The sequence below is a fragment of the Lathyrus oleraceus genome, chromosome 5, assembly GCF_024323335.1.
Source record: "Lathyrus oleraceus cultivar Zhongwan6 chromosome 5, CAAS_Psat_ZW6_1.0, whole genome shotgun sequence".
Lineage (NCBI taxonomy): Eukaryota > Viridiplantae > Streptophyta > Magnoliopsida > Fabales > Fabaceae > Lathyrus > Lathyrus oleraceus.
This window is the reverse complement of record NC_066583.1, coordinates 202,330,286-202,352,213: the sequence shown is the minus strand read 5'-3', so window position 1 is coordinate 202,352,213 and position 21,928 is coordinate 202,330,286. Positions and strand designations below refer to the sequence as shown.

At 39.4% G+C, this 21,928-nt stretch overlaps 1 protein-coding gene across 1 annotated transcript; it reads left to right on the top strand.

Moving 5' to 3' along the window:
• The first annotated feature begins 3,129 nt into the window (after positions 1-3,129).
• On the top strand, positions 3,130-3,954 carry LOC127082847 (brassinosteroid-responsive RING protein 1). The gene has a single exon (XM_051023083.1). It carries the CDS (start codon positions 3,264-3,266, stop codon positions 3,765-3,767), a length of 504 nt encoding a protein of 167 aa, XP_050879040.1. The 5' UTR covers positions 3,130-3,263; the 3' UTR covers positions 3,768-3,954.
• Positions 3,955-21,928: the final 17,974 nt, after the last annotated feature.

Sequence of the window (21,928 nt, the reverse complement as noted above, 5' to 3'; positions counted from 1 at the left end):
GCCGAGCTACGAATGCTCTGATTCTTCTCTCGTCCGAGAAGATACGTATGCATAGGATGCGATATCCTAGCGAGCATGTGCTTTCCCCAGTCCGAACTACTTCGACTCTGATGTCTATGCCTGATAGACTAAGTAGGCCCAGGATGCGATATCCTGCCGAGTCAGTTTCAGTCAGTTTCTTTTATCTCTTTCAGCCAGTATGTGTGAGTTTGAGCAGTGTTTAGCAACCAATATTCCTTCCTTTTGTGCGTGGATCCCGTAGAGTACTACGGATGCGTAGGGGTGCTAATACCTTCCCTTCGCATAACCGACTCCCGAACCCATACTCTTTGGTCGCGAGACCATGTTCTTTCCCAGGTTTACTCTGAGCGTTTCCTTTCCCTCTTTTGGGATAAATAACGCACGGTGGCGGCTCTGTTGTTCTTTCTTTCCCGCCGGTTTTTCGCGTGATGCGACACTACAAGCATGAGGTTGGTCAAGAATGTCATCACTCGTCCGGTAAACGAGAAGCCATTCATATTCCCGTTTGCAATAAAGTAAGTTTAAAACTTTACCATCTAATTAATTAGATTTTATATTAGAACTAACTGTAAATGGTATTTTTCAAATGTTTTTGATCTAGGTGGTCAATTAGAGGGACACACTACAACAGGTGCCTGAAACACGTTATAGTAGTCTATTGCAATCTATTGGATCAGATTGGATCAGACGATGTAATACTCCTACACAACTCTATTTTGATTTAAAAATAATTATCAAATTATTTATCATCTAATCATGTCGTATTCTTGTACAGTTTATCTGGAGGCCATATTTGGGTCTTGATCATCAGGTTAACCATGATGATGCTGTAGTTTGGACATCAAAAACACCAATTATCCGGATTACTACTGTGGAGATGCATCAGAGTGACCGGGTAAAACTACAGTTCGACATGCAACAACAAATTCCTGAACCTCCGACGTGTTTGAGAGATTGGCATCAAAAAAGATCGATGCCCAATAGGATTATTCCGACTGGAGAGACTTTGCAAAAGAGATGTGCCGTCATTGGAGGAATCGACGACAACACATCTAAAACGAACCAGTCATACAGAGTGCTAGACACACTCAACAGTAGATGACATGGTTTAGGTCAGTTACAACATCACAATTTGTGTTTGAGCCAAGGTATTTGATTGATCCACGCCAACTAGCTTCGCCATCATACGCCTAACAACAAGTCCTCGTCCAAGAACAATGTCAAACCACCCAAATCCAACAACCAACATCACACCATTAACATACCATATACACCCAACAACCAAACACCCAACCTCGCAACCCATTCATGACACACACCCAACCTGAAAACCAAGAATCAAACCCTACCCACCAACAACCATACGCAGCCACCACATTAGTCTATAGCCCAGATGATTCATACAACTCATGTCATCGTAGCCCCCCACCAATGACCACCCAAACATCCCTTCGCCATAACTCCCAACCATTGTTTGACTAGAGTACACCCCAGGAACCATTGATTCGTTTCCAATTCAATGTCCCAATTCGGGCAACCATAACGTCCACAATTCACCCAACCACAATGACCCAAATACGAGAACATGAGCACCAAACTCAATTACGGAAGCGCAGTTGGCGAGAACCCCCCAGCTATTGGGAACAAATGATGACACATCTATCAAATACTGTTGGACCTTCCACTGGACCTTCACACCAACCACCATTGGATCATGTCAGCACTCAAAGACCCCAAACACCTTAGGAAAATCGTGGGAGACCACGAAGATAGACTAACGCACCTGAATGTGGAACAAGGGGACGTTTTAATCAGGCATGTCATTGAATTTCTTGTTAATTTCGTATAATTTTTTATTTTTATATATATAATTTTTATTTTCAGTACTTTTTATTTATATTTAAAATTGACATTTAAATTAAAAAAATTATTGGTGCATGCGCCACATGCATTGTCGCAGACACTATGTAGTATATGCATGCGCTAATGCATGTAGTGCTTAGGTTGCCTACCTTTGGGAGCATGCGCCAAGACTACTGGTGCCTCCTCTATAACTTTATTGGATGCGCTAGTTCAACTAACGCATTAGTTATAAAAGATGGTTATTTTGTTTTTTTTTATTAAAAAAATAGGTTATTTAGGGATTTAAATTTAAATTAATAGTTATCTAAAATAATCTTAATTTTCTCTTTGGTTATTTGAGAAATCGAAGAATAAAATTCAATTTAAAATTGGCCTAATTGAGTATTACTAGTTAGTAAAATTCTTTGGTATTTATGAGTTTAAATTGAGTATTGAAAATTTTAATATAAATTATCTAAAAATAAAATAAAATAAAAAATAATTTAATATTTTTTCCATTCCAAAATGACAGTCATTTTAATAAATAAATTTTATTTTCAAATGACTGTCCTTCTCTCTTTTCAATGTTGAAATAATTATAATTTTTTTAATTATATCATCTAACTATTAGTGTGTGTACTATTTTTAGTATTTTAATAAAGTTAATTTAACAAAAGTGTAATATTTTATAAAAGTATAATATTTTATGATAATATTATTTATTGTATTTATTAATCTACGTGTAAAAGTTTTAGATAGAACAAATAGAATATTGAATTATGTTATTTGATTGATTAAGATGACCAACACTTAACTAAATTGAAGAGTATAGAAGAAAAATATGAGTAGCCTGCAGAGGAAGATGTGCGTAAGTTTCGGTTTTCCGGGTCAAAGTTAGTTACACTAACAGTACTGTCCCACCAAAAGTAAACTCCGTCCACTTCCTTTGACCGGATACACTATACATTGCATATTTCTCAATTTTATTAAAAGTCATCATGTTTAAACAATTAACTATACCCACTTCTTTTAAATAATTTTATAATAATCCTATATGGATTTTTTAAATAAAAATTTACTGTTAATCTAGGCAGCTAGATCATTACACTTGTAATATTTAAATCACATAAATGTAAAAGTTAAATAGGACAAAATGACATTAGGTAGTAATCATAGAAATCAACGCAAAAGGAAGTTGGTGTGCATTACCGCAGCCAGGACAAAACACAATTTTTCTGTATAAATAAGAATGTACAAATACAAAGTGGGGCAAAGAGTTTTTTACCAAATGCATTAGGTGGAACCAGAGTGATTTGTTAGATAAGAATTCTCTCTCTCTCTTTTTCTGTCTGTCTCTCTCTCTCTGTCTCTCATTTTAGGCATAGCTACTACCATCCACCATGAAAATCGATATCTCTAAGTTCTTCAACAAGCTCTGCAACAAAATTGCAATCTTACTATTATACATCTTAGTAGAATTCATAATCCTCATTTGGAAACTAACATCACCGGAGACACAACCAATCACGACTCGGCGATACCTTAAATTCATCGAAGAAAAGAATCCAACAATTCGCTACACGAAAAAGTGGAATAAGAAACCATTGTTATTATTAAACATGGATTGTAGTGTGTGCTTATGCGATTTCGAAGAAGGAGAGAAAGTGAGAAGGTTGAAATGCAAACACGCGTTTCATAAAGATTGTTTGGATAAGTGGTTGCAAGATTATTTGGCTACATGTCCATTATGTAGGGAACAGGTTTTACCGGAACATGTTGTGTCGAAACATCGTGAGCATCGGAATCATCGACAAGGTAATGTTGAAGGGAATCATGACAATCTTCCGTATGTGTTGTTCTTGCTGCGTGGTGGGAATACAAGTCACTGGCGTAGATATGCCTGAAATTCAAATTTGTAAATTGATCCTGATTCATGTAGATAGCTAGCTTAAACAATTGTTTATTTTTTACAACTAGATACAGGCTTGTTCTTCTTCCACTTTTTTTTTTTTTTTTTTTTTTTTTTGATTCATTTTTTTTATATATACGATCCTGCTTAGTTATAAATAAATTCATTTTTTAAATGATTAACATTTCTTTCTTTTTTACTCCCTATCTTCCCCTATGTAATTGACAGTTAATATAAAAAGAGCATTCTTCTTTTTCTTTTATTTGACTTATAACAAAGCATTCTTTAATTTCAACAAGTTAATTTGTCTGACAAGTATATTTCACTATAGATTACCTATATATACGATTCTGACTAGTGAAGTAATTTATTCAACAAGTTAATTTCACTCAGGATGAACCTATCAAGTTGAACTATGTTGTATATATCCTAACACCACTTTCGGTTAGGAAGTTAAGATATTGTTAGAAGTTATTTATCATACTTAGTTAACTACCTTTACCATATATAGTAAATAGCTAAGCATCATAAAATAGATTTGTGTAATTCTTCCTTCTATCAATGCAATGTTAGTTGTTTATCATGTTAAATGGTGTTTTAGTTTAACTTTCACATGGTATCATCGACATGTGGCTTCATCATCACTGTTGTTGCGGCATAATCGTGTATGTTTCACAAATCTCAATTTATTTTTCATCTTTCTCCATTGATCATTCTTTCTTTCTCGTTTTCTACTTCAACAATGTCAGTTAAAAGTCCTTTGAACACCCATAGTGGCCATGCTCCTGCTTCAAATCTCAACAAGGGGTATCAAAATGATACTCTTGATCCTTATTTCATGCATCCCAACGAAAATCATGCACTGATGTTAGTTATTCCACTATTGAATGCAAAAATTTATCATTTTTGGTCAAAGTCCATGACCACGGCTCTAAGATCCAAGAGAAAACTGCACTTCATCAATGGCACTTTACCAAGACCACCGATTGAAGATCATGATTCCATTGTATGGGATTAATGCAACACGATGACCATGTCGTGGTTAAACAATTTTGTTATGGAATTTCTCAGATCATCTTGTGGATGGAAGTCACATCAAGCATATGGAAAGACCTGAAATATCGGTTCTATCATGGTGACGTGTTCAGAATCTCCGATATTCAAGAAGAAATATGCACCCTCAAAAAATGTTATTCTTCTATTTCATCTTATTACTATTTAATGTGAAATTTGGTAAACAAAATAAGTTTCACGTGTTCGTTTCTATGTAATCTTTGTTATCGACAGACTTCCACGTGTTCCAAAATAACTGTTTGATTTTATCTGCTTATGTCTCATTCGACTGCGTGGAGAATAACATCATATTAGAAACTCAAAATTTCACTATGTCTAAAACTTACTTATCCATGGCCTTTTAAAACTGATTTTATTTTTAAAATCGACAAAGGTTAGCATCATCTTTCGACAAGATAAATTCGTTGAAATGCATGTTCCAATTCCATGGTCGTAGTTGACCACTTCGACCTAGGTAATAAACTCAAATCATCAAACAAGTCAAAACTTGTTAAATCCTTACAATCAAGGCTTCTGTAAAAATTTGACTTTCCTTTTAATCAAAAGGAGAAAAGTGGATTTTTCGACACTGTTCAAACCTTTTTGCTAACATCAGTTTCATCATTACAACTTTAATGCAAATTGTCATTTCCAATGGATTCATTCAAACTCTCATAATTACTCCTATTGTCTAGGAGATCGTGGATTTGCACAATTTATTAACTTCTATCAACTCCCCCATTTCTTTAGAAAATAAACAATTTCAGCTTAACACACATTTGCCATGTGTCCAACATTTGGAGGGTAATCGCTTCTAAAAATACCCATTTCAAACCATTTTCAATCTTTCTCACTCACACTTCACAATCAAAACGTTTTACGCAAAGAAAAACCATTTTTTTCTTGCATCAATCTTTTCAAAACTCAAACATGGCAGCTTCCACTTCAAATCTCAAAGCAGATACCGACAAAAATCCATTAGCATTCGCTCTCCCTGAATCGGAGGAAGGTCAAAGCTTTATCCTTGAACTAACACAAGAAAAGGAAAAAGTTTTCATCTAGAGATCTCAGGTGCTCATACCCTTCTCCATCTCCAATAAAATGTTAGCATTCTTAGGTCCTTATCCTTCCCCGAAATCGCGCCCTAAGAAAGTAAAGGAATTTTTTCCTTGTTTCATCCCAATCATGCCTTCTGCATTTGAATAATGAGCGCTTGATTTAAAATTCATGAACCCTTCTAAGTGCATTTTTAGATCATCCCCCACGCCCAATAACAAAGAATATATCGCTTGGCTCGAAAAAGTGCAAGGCCAACTAAAAGTGCAATGGGAAAACTTAGGCATATTCGACATAATCCAACTTTCTAGGATTGGTCCTAAGTATAACCAAGGCATGATGCTTGCTTCGATCTTATTTTGGGTAGGATCGACAAATACATTCCAGCTTCCATATGGAATGATTACGCCGACTATGTTCAACGTAGCAGCTATAACTGGACTCTTACCTTTAGGAGAGATCTTTGATCCCACGCTGAAAAGTGATATTAAATTCAACTTCGAGAATCCCGACTTTAAACAATACATCGTCAATCACCATGATAAAACCAATGCAATAGTTTCCGACATGGAACATATTGCCTTTTAAACTCTTTGGATTTCTCATTATTTTTTCTACTCAGGCTCCTTACAAATAGCTAAATGATATATTCACTTACCTATTAATCCTCATGAGGGTCAGAGAATATCCCTAGGTAAATTACTATTGGCATATCTATATCGATCGATCACTAAGTAATGCCTCTCACAAATTAAGACATCTTCTTGAAAACCAAAAAGAAATACCTCCTTTCTGGGCCCTTGTGGCTTTTACAACTTTGGCGAAATGATACTTTCGAGCAAAAACTGCATATTACTATGTAAAAGGAACTTATGGTAGAAATAAATGCTCAACACATCGAAGGTACCAGGCTTACCTAGGTTACCCCAAGAGACAAACTCAATAACCAAGTCTTTATGAGGTATATTTCTCTGTTTCTTGAGACAAAAGTTTTCGTATCGACCATGGCAACCTTCGTGGACCAAAATATCGATCCCACTTGGTTTTGGAATAAGTTCCCTAGTGTTTCCCTTGTTTGTTGTTGCTATGTCAAATTCCGTTTGGGAAGCTTTTTGACTCTAACACTTTTATCCACTAGAATTGAAATAGGAAACCCTGACTTAGATTTTACAAGTTACTAACCAAACTTAATGGCGAGACAATTTGTGTTTAGCCAAATGGTGCCAAAGTCTCTCTACACATGGGTAAACGACATTTGTTGGTTAGAGCAGAAGTTTTCTCCACAAGAATATCAGGACTATTTAAAATTTCAAAGCCATCAAGTCCTTGCGCTACCCACATTTAAATTTCAATAATATTTATATTCCACGGAAGAATTTGAGAAATGGAGGTCGTACTATTTCCACACCACTTTTTCTGAACCAACCTTTCTTCAAAGGTTTTCAACTGCCCTTTCCGTCTTGCAGGAAATATCAACAGACAAGGTAGGTATGTATCTCAATAAATTTTGATATTCAGATTTTGTATCTTGTCTTTCTTATGTGCTTCTTTGCAACCAAAGTTCTAAAGGAAAAAACTAAAGGCATGTCCACTATTGTCGATGGCCAAGGGAACAAACCCAAGAAAGTAAGTTTTGTCCATGCTTGTTTTTTTATAAATTTGAAACAATCTTAACTCCATCTTTGTCCTCCAGATTGGAAAACATGGTTAAAGCTCTCCTACTTCTTCTACTCAACCCAAAAACAAGAAGGTTACGAAGGTTGCACCAAAACTACCAGAAGATTCATCTAAGACCAAAAGTTGCAACAACAGTGAAAAAACTCATTTTTTTTCAAAATCAAAACCACAACAAATCTCTAAACCTGATGCTAGAAAAAGCAAGAAATGCATTACTCGATAAAGTAACCCTGCGAAGGATATTTAACCTCCGAGTGTTGGCCCAACCAAAGAGGCAGACATAAATTCGGCCACTCAAAAATAGCAAACAAGTATGAGAATCCAAAAGACAACCAAGAAAGCAATATAAGTACTGATTTTATTTATCTACTTTGTCGATCTACACCTTAGCATAATTTAATAAATATCTTTTTCAGGCATAACCAGAATCAAACGAAGATTTTCAAGGCAAACTTCCCAGTACCAAACCTTCGACAACTCGGTCACCTATTGACTGGTCGATCCCCCTGATTCAAGCCTTGCCTTCATTCATCCAAAATTCATACCAACTATCAAAGATGTTGACACTCTTGAAGAGCCAAAAACAAACCTGAAAACTTAACTTGAAAAAATTGAGTTATCCCCTCAAAGTAATGATGATTTCAAGGACACTCTAGCTTCATTCCATGAAAAATTGAAACAGAATGAACAACAAACTAAAGAGAACCCCGAAAAAGAAAAAGAAAAAACTGAAGCTGAAGGGGAAAAATCGTAACCTGTTGTTGAATTTATTTCCTTGGTGGCAGAAAAAAAAACCTGAAGGGGATGTTAGGGATAAGAATGACCCCATGATTCAAGACACTTGCTCCAACACTTCCCTGAGTTGAGAGGTGTTCTTAGCCATAAAAAATAAGAACCCGACAAAAGCCTTGAGACGACTTCAAAAACTTTGCAAGTTGTTGACTAGCGTTGGTTCTAATTCCTCAAATGCTTTTGTGGCTGATGCATCTGAAGGATCTATAAACCTTATAATCCAACAACTCAAAGCTAATATCTTCGACATTGATCTTTAGAAGGCCATCTAGGAAGATGCTAACTTTTGAAATGATATTCAGAAACTACTATAGGAGATCAACAAACAAAAGAGTCAAGTCTCTCTTGTTCAATTCCTATTCAACTTTGAGGCTTTCTTTAATCATATATGCTGAGATATTCAACTCAAGAAAACTTATGATGCTCAAATTCAACAGAAAAAAGGAGAAGTTGTTGGAGAGTGGGATCTAAGTGCAACATTTGAAACCCGAGTTGATGAACATGAGGCCAAATTCTAAGAGCAGTAAGATAAAAGGACCTATGTCGATAACCAGATCTCGACCTACCGTTCCCTAATTTCTAAATTGAACAAGAAGATTACTGACTTGGAGAAAAAAGTTGAATTTGGCAAGTCTGAATCAGCCCTTACCATAGAGAAAATCCACCAAGAAGCGGACAAATGAGTTCAACATGTTGAGATTGTGCTTCAACTGAAGAACGAACTAGATGAATTGAAAGAAGCCTTCGTAAAACTGAGCATCCGACTTTCTTTCTAGAAGGAACGTCTTAAAGAATTCAAGTCTAGATTCCCTACTTAGATGTGTTTTGATTTTTTATTTTATTTTGTAATGTTTTGTAATGACTTTCCATTTCGGAAACTTTTGCTACCATTTTGGCATTTCGTATTTATGCATATTATTCTGTTGAAATTTGAATTTCCTGCAGTATAGGTTTATATTTTTTTCAAATACTTACCGTTTACTCTCAGGATTCAATGGTATGGTGCTAACTCTTTGATCTAATAAGCGTTTTTCGAGAATGCTCGAATGATTCAGAATGGACCTCCCCAATATGGGGACCATTTTACTAAGGTTTTATCCTTTTTATCCATAGGTAAAATTACTTTCCACACACAATATCTGATCGAGAATGTTTTAAACTTAACCTTTTCATTATAGGCCTTGGCTACTCGCTCTTTTTGCCTTATCAAAATATCTAATGTAGCTAGCCTTTCTTACTCCAAATCGACCAATTCATCAAACATCATATTCCATTAATGTTTGGATGGTATCTCATTTTGTCTTTGAATCCTAGTCGGTTGTAGATATATTTTGAAAGGTTGTTAGATGCCCAAAAGTGCTTATTTGAGCTATCATATGTGGGCATCTTTCACTCTATTTCCCTGCTAAAATTGTCAAAATCACCTTGGTTTTTGATGAAATGCATTACATTGATAAACAAGCTTGGTGCCTTTGATTTGTGTGTTATTGTGCAGAAAGAAGGCATGAAATAATTGAAATTGAAGACACAAGAAAGTTGAAAAAGGAACCAAAGCAAACAAGCATTCATCAGCCTGCTCGCTAGGCGAGGGCTGTGGCGAAGCACTGGTTCGCTAGGCGAGCGCCAAGCGAAAAGCTCCAGTAAATTGTCAATAAATTCGCCAGGCGAGCTGACAGCGAAGGTGGTAGCGAGTTCGTTCTGTTTTGGTGAAAAGCGCAGCCAGCACTCACTCGCTAGGCGAAGCTCTAGCGAGTCCCCAGCGAGCATTCCAGTAGCAAAACCTCTCAACCTCGCTGGGGCGAAGGTTGAAGCGTGTCCTTCGCTAGGCGAAGGTATGTTCGCTAGGCGAACATGACAGTTCAGCAGACCCTGTTTCTCTGGGCGCAGGTGCCTTATGTGCCCATATTAGACCCTCGCTAGGCGAGCCATTCTGCTCGCCTAGCGAGCATGACAGCCCAGCAGAGGTCTATAAGTAGCAGGTGCCACTTTTGAGCACCAAACCTCATTTTTTACCAAATTTTTTCCACTTTTGTACTTTGGAGAGATATTTTACAGCATTGTTCTAGGGGATCTTTTATGCCCTAATTTTCATTTCTCTTCATCTTAGAACCATCTTCTACAAAAAGAAGGTGGATTCCCATCCAACTTCGATTATCCGACTTGGATGTTGATCAACCTTCTTTCCTTACTTGCCGACCAAGCTACCATGAAAATGAGTAGCTAAGTCATCCATTTGTCAAGGTTAGATGTAGGTGATTACTAGCTTTGTGTGTAAATGTAAGGATCCTCATATGTAAACTCTTTAATGGTAAATATATGATGAAAACTTTGTTTCTATTTAAAACTCTTTGTGTTGGTTTATGATCGAGAGATGTTTACCGACTCTTGACCTAGGTTTTCATCCAAACTTGTTTGTTAGCTAGAGATAGTAATGAATGATTTTGTTCACCATAAGGTTGAACCAAAAAGTTGTCATTTTGATAGATTGTGTTCGAGAGAAACAATGGATCAAAATGGCAAAACTCACAATGTGTGTTCGAGAGAAACATATTGAGAGGACTTTGTGAAATGATTTATCATCTAAAGGAGTTTATAAGATTGTTGACCGAGCAAATACATGCAAAGTGATCATTGAAACCTAACTTTGGCAATATTTCTCATTTATTCAAACCAAAACTTTTACCGCAATTTATTACTTTTTATGCAAGATAACTTGATTAAAACCAAAACCCTATTGTTACATTGAGCTAAGATTAATACAACCATCGAACGGCGGTGATATCTTACAATCCCTGTGGATACGATAACAAAAACCCGACACGAAATATACTTTCAACAAAATGGCGCCGTTGCCGGGGATTGTAAATTGATATTGCGAGCATCGCAATGGTTGTTTAAGTTTTAGCTTGTGAATTTTTGACTTGTGCTTGTAATTTGTTTGGTTTAGTGTGCAGCTTACGTTTTATGCGAGGGCAAATCCCTGTGGACGAACTTCTTTTTGATCTTGAGATCGAGAGAACCGCAAGGAGGCTCAATAGCAAAACGAGACGTAGGAGGCAACAGGCTAGACAACGCCAAGAGCAAGGAGAAAGTTCTTCAACCACAAATCCACCACCATTCATACCAAACATGGAGCCACAACCACCACCACCTATTTCTACTCCATGCATCAATAGTCCAAGGAACACCGCTCAGTTTGCCAACCACACCGGAAGGCAAGCTGAGATGAAAACGGGAACTCTAAATCTATTATATGGAAGTCCATTCACCGGAATGGACCATGAAGACCCATTTGCTTTTCTCACAAAATTTTATGAGATAGCATTGGCTGCCGGAGTGGATCAGGCTCAAGAGCTTCCGTTGTTCAGACGATTATTTCCCCACGCTTTGCTCGGTAAAGCAAAGGATTGGTACCTAGATCAAACACCAGCCGTAATGACAGACTGGAACGTGTTAGAAGAGAAATTCATCGAAAGATTTTTCTCCCATAACCGATTCATGGAATCCAAGACGGCCATCTCGGTGTTTTCACAAGGAACCAGTGAATCTTTGAATGAAGCGTGGGAAAGATTCAAGTCCATGCTTCGGAAATGTAAAGGGCATGGATTTGATGAAATGACTCAAATCCATATCTTCAGAAATGGACTTCAACCAAACTGCAAAACGTTGTTGGATGCTACCTCGGGTGGCTCTTTGTTGTCAAAAAGTGCCTAAGAAGCCACGAACATTATAAATCGAATGGCTTTGAATGATCTTCAGAGTCAAAGTCGAGGAAATTCTTTGAAGAAGGCGGGAGTGCTTGAGCTAGGGACGAACGATGCCATCCTTGCCCAAAACAAGCTCATCTCACAACAAGTGGAACTCTTAACGCAACAAATCAAAGAGTTAAGAGAACCGTCAAAAGCTAAACAAATAGCTTGTTGTGAACTTTGTAAAGGTGAACATGACACCGGATTTTGTCCACCTCCCGGTTTTGACGAAGTAAACTACATGGCCAATCAACGGGACTATCAACCGAGACAACAACAACAACAACAACAACAACCTTATCAACCGCACCCTCAAAATCAACAACAACAATTCCAAGGGAACCAAGGGTTCCAACCTAGAAGCAACTATTATCATAACCAAGGTTATGGAGGTGGTTCTTCTAGCCGTCAAAACCCTCCCCAAAATCCTTATCAACCTCAACCTCAACAACCGCCGGTCGTAACTTCTAAATTGGAAGAGACATTGACGCAATTCATGCAAATGTCAATGGCTAACCAAAAGAGCAATGACGCGGCCATAAAAAATCTCGAGACTCAAGTTGGGCAACTTGCTAAGCAACTCGCGGAACAACAAACCGGTCCTTCCTTTTCGGCAAACACGCAAACAAATCCTAATGCACATTGTAAGGCGATCATGACGAGAAGTGGGAGGGAGTTGGGTAGTGAGAATGAAAAAAAGGTTGAGAGTGAACAAAGAGAGAAAGAGAAAGAAATTGAGGAGGGAATATTGGAGGAAAATGTTGATGGTGAAGTAGGAGAGTGGAGTGAGGGAGAAGAAGTTGAAAAGAATAAAAATAATGGTGAAGTTGAAAAAGAAAAAGGTGTGGAGATGGGGAAAAATACAAGTGATGAGGTAATAAGGGAGGTCGTGAAAAAGCCTAGATGGAAGAGTGCTAGAATTGCAAAGGGAAAGGAGGTAGTGAGCGCTACTCCTATCCAAAACCTTCCTTATCCTCATGCTCCTTCCAAAAGGGAGAATGAACGGCATTACGCCCGGTTCATGGATATTTTTAAACAGTTGCAAATCAACATTCCGTTTGCCGAAGCCTTGGAACAAATGCCCAAGTATGCCAAATTCATGAAGGACATACTAACCAAAAAGCGGAGGTATACGGAACCGGAGACCATCGTCCTTGATGCGAGCTGTAGTGCCATTATTCAAAGGACGCTTCCTAAGAAAGAGGTTGATCCCGGAAGAGTTACATTGCCGGTTAAAATTGGTGACGTTTATGTCGGGAAAGGACTTATTGACTTGGGGTCGAGCATTAATCTTATACCTTTGTCAATTATCAAGAGGCTTGGCAACATTGAGATTAAGTCCATCCGAATGACGTTGCAATTGGCGGATAAGTCGACGACCCATCCTCATGGCGTAGCCCAAGATGTTTTGGTGAAGGTTGACAAATTCTTTTTCCCGGTTGATTTTATTATTATTGATATGGAGGAAGATGATGATGCTCCGCTCATCTTGGGCCGACCGTTCATGAAGACCGCGCGAATGATGATAGATGTTGATGACGGTTTAATGAAGGTGAGAGTTCAAAATGAGGAAGTGACATTCGATCTATTCGAGGCAATGAAGCATTCAAAAGATAGAAATGATAGCTTCCGCATCGATGTGATCGAAGACGCTATTATGGAGGTTTCAAAGCATATTCATGAGATATCTCTGATGGAGTTAGCTCTTGACGACTCATTGGAGGTTTTCACTGTTGAAGAAGAGCTAGCTCTTGAGGAATGCTTAAAGGAACTTGATAGTTTAGACGACCTACAACCATGGGAAGTAGAGGAGGAAAACTTGAAGAAGGAGGTCATTGACGAAAAAACGCCAATTGAATTAAAAGTGTTACCTTCGACTTTGAAGTATGTGTTTCTAGATGAGACCGAGGCAAAGCCGGTCATCATAAGCAACCTTTTGACAAAAGAAGAAGAAGCCCGTCTAATCATTGTGCTAAAAACCAATCAAGAAGCTATGGGTTGGACTCTTTCCAATCTAAAAGGAATTAGTCCATCCTATTGTATGCACAAGATTTTGATGGAGGAGGATTTCAAGCCGGTAGCTCAACCACAACGCCGCTTAAATCCTACCATGAAAGAGGTTGTTCGAAAGGAAGTTGTGAAGCTGTTGGATGCGGGGATGATTTACCCGATCTCGGATAGTCCGTGGGTTAGTCCTGTGCACGTTGTTCCGAAGAAGAGTGGAATCACCGTAATCTGAAATGACAAAGGCGAATTGATCCCGACTAAAGTTGCCACGGGGTGGAGAATGTGTATTGATTATCGGCGGTTGAATACCGCGACTCGAAAGGACCATTTTCCACTCCCATTTATGGATCAAATGCTCGAAAGACTATCGGGCCAACAATACTATTGTTTTTTGGACGGCTACTCCGGGTATAACCAAATTGCGGTTGACCCGGTTGATCATGAGAAGACGGCTTTCACGTGTCCGTTTGGAGTGTTCGCATACCGAAAAATGCCCTTTGGGCTGTGCAATGCACCGACGACCTTCCAACGATGTGGCCAAGCCATTTTTGCCGACCTGATAGAGAAAACAATGGAAGTCTTCATGGATGACTTCTCGGTATTCGGCGGGACCTTTAGTCTATGCTTGGCGAATTTGAAAACGGTGTTGGAAAGGTGTGTGAAGACCAATTTGGTGCTTAATTGGGAGAAGTGTCACTTCATGGTGACCGAGGGGATCGTGCTAGGCCACAAAGTCTCTAGAAGGGGGCTTGAAGTGGATAGAGCTAAGGTTGAAGTAATTGAAAAATTACCCCCTCCGGTGAATGTGAAGGGCATCCGTAGCTTTTTGGGGCACGCGGGGTTCTACCGGCGCTTTATCAAGGACTTCTCAAAGGTGGCTAAGCCTTTGAGCAATTTGCTCGCCAAGGACCAGGTATTTCTCTTCACCGAAGATTGTTTGCAAGCTTTTGAGGTTTTAAAAGAAAAATTGGTTACCGCTCCAATAATAGTCGCTCCCGATTGGAATGAAAATTTTGAACTAATGTGTGACGCGAGTGACTATGCTGTTGGAGCGGTACTTGGCCAAAGAAAAGACAAAACTTTCCATGCGATACATTATGCGAGTAAGGTTCTTAACGAGGCTCAAATAAATTATGCCACAACGGAAAAAGAACTACTTGCAATAGTGTATGCGCTAGAAAAGTTTAGGTCTTATCTTATAGGGTCTAAAGTCGTTGTGTATACCGACCACGCGGCGATTAAATATCTGCTAACCAAACCGGATTCGAAGCAAAGGCTCATCCGTTGGATCCTCTTGTTACAAGAATTCGATGTGGAAATCAAAGACAAGAAGGGGTCGGAAAACTTGGTAGCGGATCATTTATCCCGATTAGTGAACGTGGAGGTTACCGCGTCTGAAAAAGAAATCCAGGAAGAATTTCCTGATGAAAAACTGTTTAAGGTTCAAGTTAGGCCGTGGTTTGCAGACTTTGCGAACCACAAGGCTAGTGGTTTTGTGCCTGCCGACCTAACTTCGAACCAAAAAAGGAAGTTCCTTTCGGATGCGAAGTATTATGTTTGGGATGACCCATACTTGTTTAAGTTGGGTAGTGATAACCTATTAAGGAGATGCGTAACTGGTGATGAAGCCCAGAGCATCCTTTGGCATTGTCACAACTCGCCTTATGGTGGACATTATAATGGGGTTAGAACGGCCACTAAAATTCTTCAATCGGGATTTTATTGGCCAACTATTTTCAAAGACGCACATACCCATGCGCAAAGTTGTGACAGTTGCCAAAGAAGCGGTGGGATAGGTAAGAGAGATGAGATGCCTCTCCAAAATATCCAAGAAGTGGAAGTATTTGATTGTTGGGGCATAGATTTTGTAGGACCTTTCCCACCCTCTTATGGGAATGAGTACATGCTTGTCGCTGTCGATTATGTCTCTAAGTGGGTTGAGGCGATTGCCTCACCTCGGGCGGATGCCAAAACGGTGATAAATTTTTTGAAGAAAAACATATTCTCCCGTTTCGGAACCCCCCGAGTGTTGATAAGTGACGGAGGGTCACACTTTTGTAATGCACCTTTGGAAACTATTTTAAAACATTACGGTGTATCGCATAGGGTGACAACTCCGTATCACCCTCAGGCTAACGGGCAAGCTGAGGTCTCTAATCGAGAGATTAAGAGAATCCTCGAAAAAACCGTGTCTAATTCAAAAAAGCAGTGGTCCCAAAAATTGGACGAAGCATTATGGGCCTACCGTACGGCCTTTAAAGCTCCAATTGGCCTAACTCCCTTTCAATTGGTATTTGCTAAAACTTGCCATTTGCCGGTTGAATTGGAGCACAAGGCCTTGTGGGCCCTAAAGTTTTTAAATTTTGAACATGAGTTGGCCGGTAACAAAAGGAAAGTGCAACTACTGGAGTTGGAGGAGATGCGCAATGCCGCATACCACTCAAGTTGGTTGTACAAGGAAAAGGCAAAGAAGTATCACGACAAGAAGCTCCGTAACAAAGAATTTGTGCCCGGACAATTGGTCCTATTGTTCAACTCCCGGTTGAAATTGTTTCCCGGGAAGTTGAAATCAAAATGGTCGGGGCCATTTCGGGTGAAAGAAGTAAAGGAATATGGGGCTATTGTCATTGAAGACATAGACCAGAAAGATAGTTGGACAGTGAATGGCCAACGATTGAAAATTTATCTCGGCGGTCATGTGGATCGCGAGAGCTGTGCTCTACCGCTCGATGCTCCTCTGTGAGCATCGCACCGTCGAGCTTAGCCGACGTTAAACAAGCGCTTGTTGGGAGGCACCCCAACATTGTAAGTATTTACTGTTTTTGTGTTGTGTTGTGTTGGGTTACCTTGTGATAAAACTGTTCTGGATGAACTTGCAAGTGCTGCATTTGAAAAAAGCACTTGCTGTCATGCTCGCTAGCATCTCGCTAGGCGAGGCAGTAGCGAGCAGGTTCGCTAGCTGCTCGCTAGGCGAGGCAGCAGCGAGCGCTGCATGACAGTTTGTATTTAAATCTCAGCAGGGCAACCATTTTGCCCCAAACTCAAAATTTTTCTGTACGGCTCTGCTGAGGAATTTTTGATAAGCTCTTCACACTCTCTCATTTGCATCTCTATCACCAACACTTGCTCTATTCGGTCATTTGCAAACTCTACTCTCTTCACATTTCCGAATCCGTGTAACTAAGGTTTGCCCTACTACATTTTTCTTGTTGTTTGAATTCTAAATTTCCAATATGAATAGCAATTAGGATGAGTGGAGTATGGGAAACTTTAGCTTTGCATGTGGTATTTAGGGTTTTGCAAATTGGGATTTTAGGTTTAGGAATTGGGGATTTTTAGGTTTTGCATGCAAATAGGTAATCCCCAATAGCATAGAACGATTATTTGCTTGAGAAATCATTAGGTTCTGATGTTGGAACCAATTGAGTATGGGTTTTGGGGGAGAATCTCTGAGCATGCTGAAAAACCCCAAAACCCGTAAGGTTCGCTAGCACTCGCTAGGCGAGCCTGGGGGCGAGCGTTCGCTGCCACTTCGCTAGGCGAAGCAGCAGCGAGCATGGCAGTTTTTTTTTTTAAAATTATGCTTTGATGTCTAATCTGTTTGTTTGGTGTGTGTTGTTTCCTTGTATACTTTGCAGATGGAATATAGGTCTGGAGCAACTAAGAAGAGAAAGGGAGCGGCTACTTCCCGGACCGTGCCTATTCAATTCGATACCGACAAGTTTGTCGGTCCAAAACAGGCTGCACGGTACATCGCTCTGGAGAAGCGAAAAATACTTCCAGAGAAGCGATTTCTGATCAACCCACAGGGCACTTACAGAAATTTTGCCGGGTTGATTAACGCGAAGAAATGGGATAGGTTGATTAATCCCTTAGAGCATTACGACATAGCGACAGTGCGTGAATTTTATGCTAACGCACTACCCGACGACGACGAGCCCTTTACTTGGGTATCTAGAGTTGTCGGGCGTCCAATTCCATTTGACCGGGATGCTATCAACCGAATCCTTGGGGAACCGCTCCAGCTGGGAGCTGAAGAGAGAGACCAATACCACATTGACCTAAGGCTTCACCGTGATGTTCCAGCCATTACTGCCGCCCTGCTATTAAGCGGGAAATCAGTTGAGCTGAACCCATCTGGGGTTCCAGTGAGGTATCGCCGGGAGGACATGACTCCCATGGCTCAGCTGATACTGCTTTTGGTTTTGACCAACATCCAGCCAAAGTCCCACACCTCTACAGTGCCGATCCCAGTGGCACATTTGGTCCATTCCATCCTCACCAATGTCGAGATCGATGTGGCGAGGATCATCGCAAATGAGCTGAAGTCCGTGGTCGAGAGCGGGCTTAAGTCGGGGGCTCGTGTTAATTGTCCCCTAGCTTTCCCGTGTTTGATCATGAGTTTATGCGTTCAGGCAAGGGTGAGACTTCCGTCTCGTGGGCAGGTAAGGATCCCGTCACCTATCGATGATCGGTATGTGGCCAAATATTGTAGAGCAAAGACTACCGGTGGCAGTGCTGCCTCAGGAAGTACTCGGGCTTCTGATGGTCCTGGTACTTCTACTCCTAGAATTGATCCGTACGTCCAAGTTGTGTGCAATTACAGTTTGGAATGGATGGCGGCATCCCAGAGAGCCATGTTGGATATGCACGACTCTATGCAGCGGTTGCAGCTGCAAGGAAGTGGTGCTCATGCTTTGATGACGCGTGAGCAGTTTCTGCTACACGCCAATTGGCCTGTGGACACGCCAGTGTATAGTGAGGGGGTGGGCGTTGATGCTGATGATGATGATGATGATGATGTTGATGATGAGGCTACCGGTTCTGATGCCGGTAGCGAGGAGGAGTCCTGAGCCCTTAGAGGGTTAAGTTTTTGTACTTTTCAGTTTTTATGTTATTTTTATTTGTATTTTCGAATTTTGTATCTTGACTTTGGTGTTGTACTATTGGGGTGTTTTGTCCCCCATGAACAAATTTATATTTTCAGTTAATGTTATTTATTTCTGTTTTTAATTTTGTTTGTTTAATAAATTTTTGGGTGATTAAGTGGCAAACCTTCTAGATTGGTTGCTCCTCAAGAAGTACCCAATGAAGGTGCATCCGAGCTTGGATGGCAATGATAAGAATAAACAAGTGAATGAAGCTAAGGTACATGGTTACCTCCGGCTAGAATTTTAGAATGCATTAGGAACTTTACTCTTTTTGGTAAATTGAATATTGTCTTTTTGCAACATAATTGAATGAATGTTTCATCTAGAACTTAAAACCACAAATTGTGAGGAAACCTCCATTGTACACTTAAATGCTGGATTCTAATAAGTTTTGTTGATTCATGTGATTCATGCTTTGTCTTTTATTATTGTGAAATTGTGGAAGCAATTAGAAATGATCAAGGCACTTGTTTTCTTTTGAGCACAACTACATCCAAAAACAACTTACCTGTGAGCAGAGAGAGTATTTGTTAACCCCTTTGAGCTTAAACAGTTGAATCTCGGCTTGAAATAAAGCGAGATCTCAAAAATCTTTTTTTTTACAACCCGGAAAATCTTGATTATTGTTCTTTTGCCGTAAAAAGTTAAGAGCATTCACTTAGGGTGAGGAAGAAATAAGTTGGGGAGAACGAAAAAGAATCGATAAGTACCACAACTCTTGAAAAAGAAAAGAAAAACCGAGCAAGCATAAAAAAATATATGTATAGAAAATATAGAAAAGAAACATCTGTTTTGTATATTTGATGTGAAAGAAAAGAACAAAAATAGAAAGAATGAAAATGAATGCTTGCTTGGAAGAAAAATAGTGAAAAATAAAAATTGAGTTGTGGAATATGTGTTGTGAAGGTTTCAAATAAGAAACAAATGAAACAAAGTCGAGTAGTGTGAATAATACTGTGAATGTCTCTTTTGCATCGGCACTTTCGTTTCAATGGCCTTAGAAATGACCCTTGTTTGTTAACCTAACCAAGCTTCAACTAAAAAGCCCTTAGTGATCTTTATGCTTCCACAGTACCATTTATAATTGTTAGACATTGTATGAATCTATTTGATTTCTTCATTGTTTGTTAGAGAGTGAGATTAATCCCGCGGTTGCAAACGCGTAAAATCTTCATTCCTTATTCGAAGAGGAGAGATAGGATGATTCATTCAGAATAGTACTGTTGTAGATAGATAAATATTTTGCATTGCTATTTAAGTTTTAGTTCTTGTGTATTATTTTATTCAAACCGTTGGAAACTTGTATTTGCTGATTTCGCTTGTGTTTGAGTCGTTTATCCAACTTCGGAGAAACCATTTTCTTAAAGCAAATCCTCTTGTCCTTCAAGAGGCATACTTTGCTTGAGGACAAGCAAGAATCTAGTTGGGGAGAGTTGTTAGATGCCCAAAAGTGCTTATTTGAGCTATCATATGTGGGCATCTTTCACTCTATTTCCCTGCTAAAATTGTCAAAATCACCTTGGTTTTTGATGAAATGCATTACATTGATAAACAAGCTTGGTGCCTTTGATTTGTGTGTTATTGTGCAGAAAGAAGGCATGAAATAATTGAAATTGAAGACACAAGAAAGTTGGCAAAGGAACCAAAGCAAACAAGCATTCATCAGCCTGCTCGCTAGGCGAGGGCTGTGGCGAAGCACTGGTTCGCTAGGCGAGCGCCAAGCGAAAAGCTCCAGTAAATTGTCAATAAATTCGCCAGGCGAGCTGACAGCGAAGGTGGTAGCGAGTTCGTTCTGTTTTGGTGAAAAGCGCAGCCAGCACTCACTCGCTAGGCGAAGCTCTAGCGAGTCCCCAGCGAGCATTCCAGTAGCAAAACCTCTCAACCTCGCTGGGGCGAAGGTTGAAGCGTGTCCTTCGCTAGGCGAACATGACAGTTCAGCAGGCCCTGTTTCTCTGGGCGCAGGTGCCTTATGTGCCCATATTAGACCCTCGCTAGGCGAGCCATTCTGCTCGCCTAGCGAGCATGACAGCCCAGCAGAGGTCTATAAGTAGCAGGTGCCACTTTTGAGCACCAGACCTCATTTTTTACCAACTTTTTCCCACTTTTGTACTTTGGAGAGATATTTTACAGCATTGTTCTAGGGGATCTTTTATGCCCTAATTTTCATTTCTCTTCATCTTAGAACCATCTTCTACAAAAAGAAGGTGGATTCCCATCCAACTTCGATTATCCGACTTGGATGTTGATCAACCTTCTTTCCTTACTTGCCGACCAAGCTACCATGAAAATGAGTAGCTAAGTCATCCATTTGTCAAGGTTAGATGTAGGTGATTACTAGCTTTGTGTGTAAATGTAAGGATCCTCATATGTAAACTCTTTAATGGTAAATATATGATGAAAACTTTGTTTCTATTTAAAACTCTTTGTGTTGGTTTATGATCGAGAGATGTTTACCGACTCTTGACCTAGGTTTTCATCCAAACTTGTTTGTTAGCTAGAGATAGTAATGAATAATTTTGTTCACCATAAGGTTGAACCAAAAAGTTGTCATTTTGATAGATTGTGTTCGAGAGAAACAATGGATCAAAATGGCAAAACTCACAATGTGTGTTCGAGAGAAACATATTGAGAGGACTTTGTGAAATGATTTATCATCTAAAGGAGTTTATAAGATTGTTGACCGAGCAAATACATGCAAAGTGATCATTGAAACCTAACTTTGGCAATATTTCTCATTTATTCAAACCAAAACTTTTACCGCAATTTATTACTTTTTATGCAAGATAACTTGATTAAAACCAAAACCCTATTGTTACATTGAGCTAAGATTAATACAACCATCGAACGGCGGTGATATCTTACAATCCCTTTGGATACGATAACAAAAACCC

What these genes read in the sequence shown, in the direction of transcription:
- LOC127082847 (XM_051023083.1), top strand. Translation starts at nt 3,264, where the DNA reads ATGAAAATCGATATCTCTAAGTTCTTCAACAAGCTCTGCAACAAAATT.